General features: G+C 39.9%; 1 protein-coding gene across 2 annotated transcripts; it reads right to left on the bottom strand.

Annotated features, from left to right (window-relative positions):
- Window positions 1-813: 813 nt before the first annotated feature.
- eomesb (eomesodermin homolog b) lies at window positions 814-6,147 on the bottom strand. Of its 2 annotated transcripts, XM_016670083.1 has the most exons (8): window positions 5,882-6,147; window positions 4,494-4,758; window positions 4,080-4,385; window positions 3,836-3,990; window positions 3,542-3,663; window positions 2,992-3,150; window positions 2,129-2,190; window positions 814-1,980 (listed from the first exon to the last, which is right to left on the bottom strand). In XM_016670083.1, exons 2-8 carry the CDS (start codon window positions 4,601-4,603, stop codon window positions 1,200-1,202), a joined length of 1,695 nt encoding a protein of 564 aa, XP_016525569.1. In that variant the 5' UTR covers window positions 4,604-4,758; window positions 5,882-6,147; the 3' UTR covers window positions 814-1,199. The 2 variants fall into 2 exon arrangements, with proteins under 2 accessions (XP_016525569.1, XP_007546913.1); XM_007546851.2 differs by having other exon boundaries at window positions 4,080-4,758.
- Window positions 6,148-6,436: the final 289 nt, after the last annotated feature.

The raw sequence follows: 6,436 nt of genomic DNA, 5'->3' as shown, positions 1-6,436 counted from the left end.
AATAAAGAGCAAAAAAATCATAATCTCTGGCTTTACACCAAAGATCATTGTGGTTAGATTTAACAAAACTCTAACCAGGATCTTTGTCTGTTATGACTGCAGCACACAATCAGCAACCTCTGTTGTTGATAATAAATTAACAAATAAATAAATAAATAAATAAATAAATAAATAAATAAATAAATAAATAAATAAATAAATAAATAAGTCCAACATACTGAATATGTAGGGTGAAGTCTACATATTCAGACCCTTTTTTTATATATATATTTAGAGGAGATTCACTTTTAAAAAAATAGATTAGATTCACAATATCGTAGCAGACAGTTTTGGTTTAGGAAGGAAAATATCCAATAAATGTTGGACTTGCATGATTAACGTAGCGGCCCATGTAATGACAAAATTACGCCACTAGAGTGCGACGCAGTCCACAAGACTATCAACCCCGGTTCGTCTGATGAAGTGCAGCTGACCAATCGCAATGCCTCGCGGGCTTCATATACCTGTAAACTTATGGGCTTCATTCATTCTTGAATAGAAATGCGAAATGCACACATTAACCCTTGATAGAGCAAGGAAATAACCTCGGATATAAACAGCTCTCCTATACACAGGTTTAATGCACAGCTGAACACAAATGCCTTTTATTATCAAATATCCGAACTTTGAAGCAATATATAGCACATAATATTTTCACATTTTACTAGCGCACACATTTCATATAAACAGACCTTCAATAAATAATCTGAAAACACATAATCTGACTGCAAAGGTTGATGCTATAATGTATGCAACGAATAAGAAGTACATTTCTTTCTCTCTCTCTATCTTTTTTTTTTTTTTAGAGAAAATGGTTACATTAATCACATGCTTTAGTACAAAATTCCAAATACACAAACTTTGTTGGGGAATTTGAAAATACTTAGTCCAGGAATAAGTCAGGCCACTAAAAGATTGAATGACTTCATTTCTGGATGATAAAGCTTATTTGTGTAGTCTGATAAATTGTTCTACATGTGCTTGATCATTTTATTTAAATGACAAAGGAAATTAAATGTTTCAGCCAAAACAAGATCAACAAAACAAAAACAAAAAAAATAAATAAGGAAAATGTTAACTCCTTATTACTGTGGCAGATGAAAAACCAAGCAAAGTGAGGCCCCTTGTTTTTAAAGTTTGACAGGAAAAGAAATATGAATTTAGGGGTTTGTGTAAAAAGGATAGTAAGACATGCTTTTTGTTGGTGGGGTCTCTTTGCTGTAGGGGCTACTGATGGTAGCAGCAGCCAACTCTTCACACTTGCCGTTTGCAGGTGAGTCTTCTGAGCTTGGGCCGTTAAGAGACAGACGCCTTCGCTTGCAGGCGATGGAAAATGAATCAGCCTTGCTTGGTGAGAGGGCTGATGACTGAGTCTCTGTCCAGGAGCTGATCAGAGCTTCACTACCAGTCACCTCTTCTTGTACCTGCGGTTTAACCTTTACCGACTCTTCTGGGAAACCGGCAGTAGGGCTGGGCCGGGGTGACCATGGCAGACTTGGAGGGACTTTTCTTTGGTAGGCTGCTCTGGACCCCCACCCTGCTGACATCGTGGTGAAAGGAGAGTCTGGGTAGTAGCTGAGTGCATGGGTGGTCTGCATGGATAGCGATTTGATGCCATAAGGAAGGAGGGAGCTCGAGTACTCCCCCTCATACGGCGTCAAGTCGAGTTTGCTGCTGGAGGCGCTGCTGTTCCCCCCCTGCTGCATAGAGGTGACAAACCACCTCTGCGACGCACAGTCTTCTGTCTGAGGTGAGAGGAGGCTGCTGGTCTGCGGCACCGCTCTCTCGCAGTTATAGAAGCGGTTCTGGGGGAGGTTGTTGACGAACTGGTCCTGGAAGAGGGGCTGCATGGTGTAGCGGGTGCCGGGCACAATCTGGTGGGCACGGGGAGAGTCGGTCGGAGACGGGGTGAGGCGGTCATTCTCCGGAGCTGTGTACATTCTGGACAGAAATAATGATGAATTCAATATAATGTGTGTGTGCATGTGTGTGTGAGAGGGGGAGGGGGGGCATGCTTGCAATATGTGTTGCCAGATGCAATTATGTGACATGAATGCGATGTAAAAAATACATTTAAAAAAATACTCACGAATCATAGTTATCTCTAAAACCTTTGGCAAATGGATTGTGATCAATTTTCAACTGTGTGATCTAAAAAAGAAGCAAAGCAAAATAATTAGATGCAGGCATTCAGAATAAAAACAAAGGTCATATTCTCTTTATATTTTTTGGACAACATAAATGTCAAACATATACCCATAATGGTTAGATTTAGGAAAGTATGGGACCCTCAACAGAATTGAAGCAGGGACATTCCAACAACAGCCTTTATGTTCAAATGTTATTCATCATTACATCTAAAATGATAATGTTTGCAACTGGAGCAAAACATCAGCCAAATATCACATTGACTGACTTTACAATCAGTTGCATCTTTGCATAGTTTAAATATCCAAAGCCCATAAGATAGAGTGTCTAGGTTTAAGATATCCTTTTTAGTATTAACAGAAATTCAGTTGAGTTTTCTAGAGCTCAGAGAAGAAATTATCTAACAAACTATATCTTTCCTCTCTAGTTGGTTCTTTCAGAGGAACAAGGATAATTTGAAGGGGGGCACAATATTTTCTTCCCAGTAATTGTTCAGTCGAAAATTTATTTTCTAGTTCTAAAAAGAAAATCTAATCAATAAAATCTTTTAATTGAATATTTTACATAGTAAGAATTAGACATTTTGCTTTACAAATATGTATACACATTAGAGCACTAAATCTAAAGTGCCTAGTTTGCTTTTGCCTTAGAATAATAAATTACACACTCATGAAGTCCAATGAACCAAAAATCCTAAATTGCTAAATTATTAAATAAGTCATATGTGCTATATTCCCTCTTTACCAAGTGAAGGAAAAGTACAGTCCAGTTGGATAATAAAATGACTTGTGTCCATATACTCACATCAGTGTTCTGGTAGGCAGTGACTGCTATGAACTGGGTTTCTGGAAAAGTGAAACACTGGGTCTTTACGTCACTGTTGATGTCCTCCACTCCATCTTCCGTCACTTCCACAATGTGCAGCCGGGGCTGGTATTTGTGAAGCGACTGGAGCACAATCATCTGTTTGTAGAACAAAAATGAAAATTAAAACACGTAAAAACAAACGAATCGATTTTTTAAAAAGTACTGTCCATTTGCTACCAAGACTCGTGAATTTATGCGCTGTTATAATTTGATGACTTTAATTGAGTATTGCTTTTTGTGTTTGCCCAAAATCTGCACAAAAACATATGCTAAACTCTATAGTCAAATGTTTTCTACTAATAACACATTATTTTCTATTTATATCATTTTTGTCGTTGAGTAACAAAAACAAGTTATACACTTTGAACATTTAAAACAAACATTTCGTGCAGGATAATTTCATATGAATTATTTAGACATATTTCATATTTCATTAACGTTTCTTAATGAAAACTTTATATTTGCGTTTTTGGCGGCGCATTATTACCTGCGACGTGTTGTGGCTGGTCCCCTTGTTATTGGTGAGTTTTAATTTGCTGAAGGAGATCTCCTGTCTCATCCAGTGGGCCCCGGTGTTCGGTGACTCAGGGTGGATGTAGACTTTGTTTCCTGATAATATTTACAACATATAAGTGTATAAAACAAACAGGAATGAATGCTTAAAAAAATAATAATTCGCAATGTATTTATGTTTTGGTTATTTGTCTGCTTTAATCGAGGAGCAGATATATATAAGGAAAAATTCAAAATGTTTGGGGTCCCCCCCCCCAGCCTGGTTCACCTTGGTTGTTGTTGTCCGCCTTCCCACATGTGACCCACTTGCCACCTTGGAATCTCCAGTGGTTTGGATCTGCCAGCACCACCTCCACAAACACGTTATAATGCGCCGACACGTTCAAACCAGCCATGTTAAAACTGAGAAAGGGAAACATCCGTCTGGAAACACAAACCATCATTCATAAGCAAGGTAATTCCCACTGTAAAGTTTTTTTTTTTATTTATTTATTTCCCCCCTGCCTTCTAACCTGCCCTGCTTGGTGATAATCATCTCGGTCTGGTGCCGGTGAAACTTGAGCCAAAGCGGCCGATTGCAAAGGTAAACCTGGGCCCTCATCCCGGGCCCGGTCCCCGGCAGGGCGACGTTGCTCAGAGCGGAACCCGACGCGGTGTATGGATTGTAAATGCAGCCGAGGTTCTGCCCGTGTTGATAGGAGGCGCCGAAGTGGCTGCGCCCGGCGGCCGAGGAGGAATACCCCGCCGTTGGCAAGACGGATCCCAGGTGGAGAGACGACGAATACCGGGCCGCGCCGGACGGGGGGTACACGGCCCCGCTGGCGGTGTAGGGGATAAAGGAGCAAGGGTTCGCTGTTTCTGGGCTGTGCTTGGTAATCGTGGATGGGATGTAGAAGCGATCGGAGGGCATGCCGTGTTCCGGATACCTGTTGCCCGCCGGCTCATCTCCATCCACGGCTGGAGAGGCGCGCTTCTCGTCCGCCGCCGCGTCTTTTGCAGATGAGTACGCGCTGCTTTCTCCCTCACCGCCCAGCATGACTGCGCCTGCCGTCTCCCTCTCAGTGAGGATGCTTCGCAGCTTTGGTTTCTGTCTTGGACTCCCAGTGAAGACTGCGCTCTTCGGGGACGTGTCTTACCTCTAGAGTCAATAATTGGGCTCAAACCTCTTCAGGGTGTCCACTGGAGTGTCCACTGTTTACGGAGACACAGAGACATTAAAGTTAAAGTCAGTTAAGAACAAAGTGATATGAAAGGCCTGCACGTTTTCAGTTGTTAGGCATCAGTGAAATAGTCGTAAAATAAGATGTCAATAGTGATGCCAAATGAAAACTGAAACATGCATTTCTCTGAGAGCAGGTAACTATAAAATCAAATTACGTTTTTTCTCTTGTTTTTCGTTTATTTTTCAGTACGACGTTAATCCTTAAAGGAGTTATAGAACTTCATATGATTTATTGTCACAGTTAGTAAAAATGTACTAAATGGTTATATTAAAAGTCCAGTCAAACAGCTTAGATAAAATCATATGATCGATTTTTTTTTTTTTACATTGTGAAAGTTTTTTTTTTTTAAGTGTTCATTTGCTTCAGGACATCCCTGCCAATTTCTTGTAAATCATATGACAAACCCGAAATGGGATGCACAGATTTGAGGTGCAACCATGATTGAAAACGCGATTACGGTTCATGAAATTTGTGACACATTCACTTTCAGGAGTAAATTGCAATTCTGCAAACAGAAGACGTTTTTTTTTTCTCCCCTTTTTTTTTAATGCAAATAATTAGTTTTTGTCTGTTTTAAGAAACAAATGTTAACGCGTATTTTGGTTAAAATACATTAACAGTTTTTAATATGCATATTTGTGTTAAGTCAGAAAAACGTCGACCCGTTTTTTTTTTGTTGTTTTTTAGCTTTTCTTTGAAACAGAAACTCCTGTTTTTAATGAATTTACATTCATTCACTTCTGATGCGCTCCTGCGTCCCAACGGGATTTCCGGTAAGAAACGGGGAAATAGACAATTATTTTTCCGTTTGAAGAAACCTGTGATGCTTCCTGCATCAGACAGATCAGACACATGAAATGAAAGCGACTAAATTCAAACGTATAGTGACAACATAGAAAGCATGACATTTTGCATTTTGTGAAAAAACTTTTTAATATCTGGTCTGTTGTAAATAACTATATCTGCAACAACAGATGTAGGATTTAAGAAAAAAAAAAGAATTTCTACAAATGCAATTACATCTGTAAATTACAATATTTATTTCAGCTGTAAAATTTTGAACTCAGTCAAAAAATCTATTCAAAACTTACCAAGCAGTTGTTTCCTGATTGGAAGTCAGCTTCAATAGTTCTAAAATAAAATATGTTATTGAAAGAGAGAGAGAGAGAGAGAGACAAAAAAAAAAACTTCGACGTGTCAAACTATCTGCCAAATTGAAACCACGCCAGAGAGTGCCATCATGTTGTGCGAAGAGCAGTGATGTGAAATTCACAATAAAGCCAAAGAGCCATGTAGAGGCGGGCGGATCGGAGGCGCAGTCGCCGCAGATCTCTCCTTGTGGCCATGACGCAGCGACGACAGCCTTTTATCACGTCTGATCACCAGGGGAGGGGCTGGGGATCCTCAGCATCGCTGCCACGGTGTACGAGAGGGAGTCCGCATCCTCTCCCAGTGCATCACATTAATACTACAGGCATTAATCTATGCTTTATCACCTACCTCAAGATTTATTGCAGATTCCTGGTGAGTGGATTGTGGCCTAGATTAAAAGACTTTCATCTGGTATCAATTACTTTGTGGGAGCTTCATGACTCTGAGCAATTTTTAAAACTTCTAATTCAAAAATGATTTCAAGGTCATAATAA

This window comes from Poecilia formosa, unplaced genomic scaffold, assembly GCF_000485575.1.
Source record: "Poecilia formosa unplaced genomic scaffold, Poecilia_formosa-5.1.2 Scaffold0, whole genome shotgun sequence".
Taxonomy (NCBI): Eukaryota; Metazoa; Chordata; class Actinopteri; order Cyprinodontiformes; family Poeciliidae; genus Poecilia; species Poecilia formosa.
Note: the sequence above shows the minus strand (reverse complement) of the source record. Positions and strands in the feature narration are given on the sequence as shown.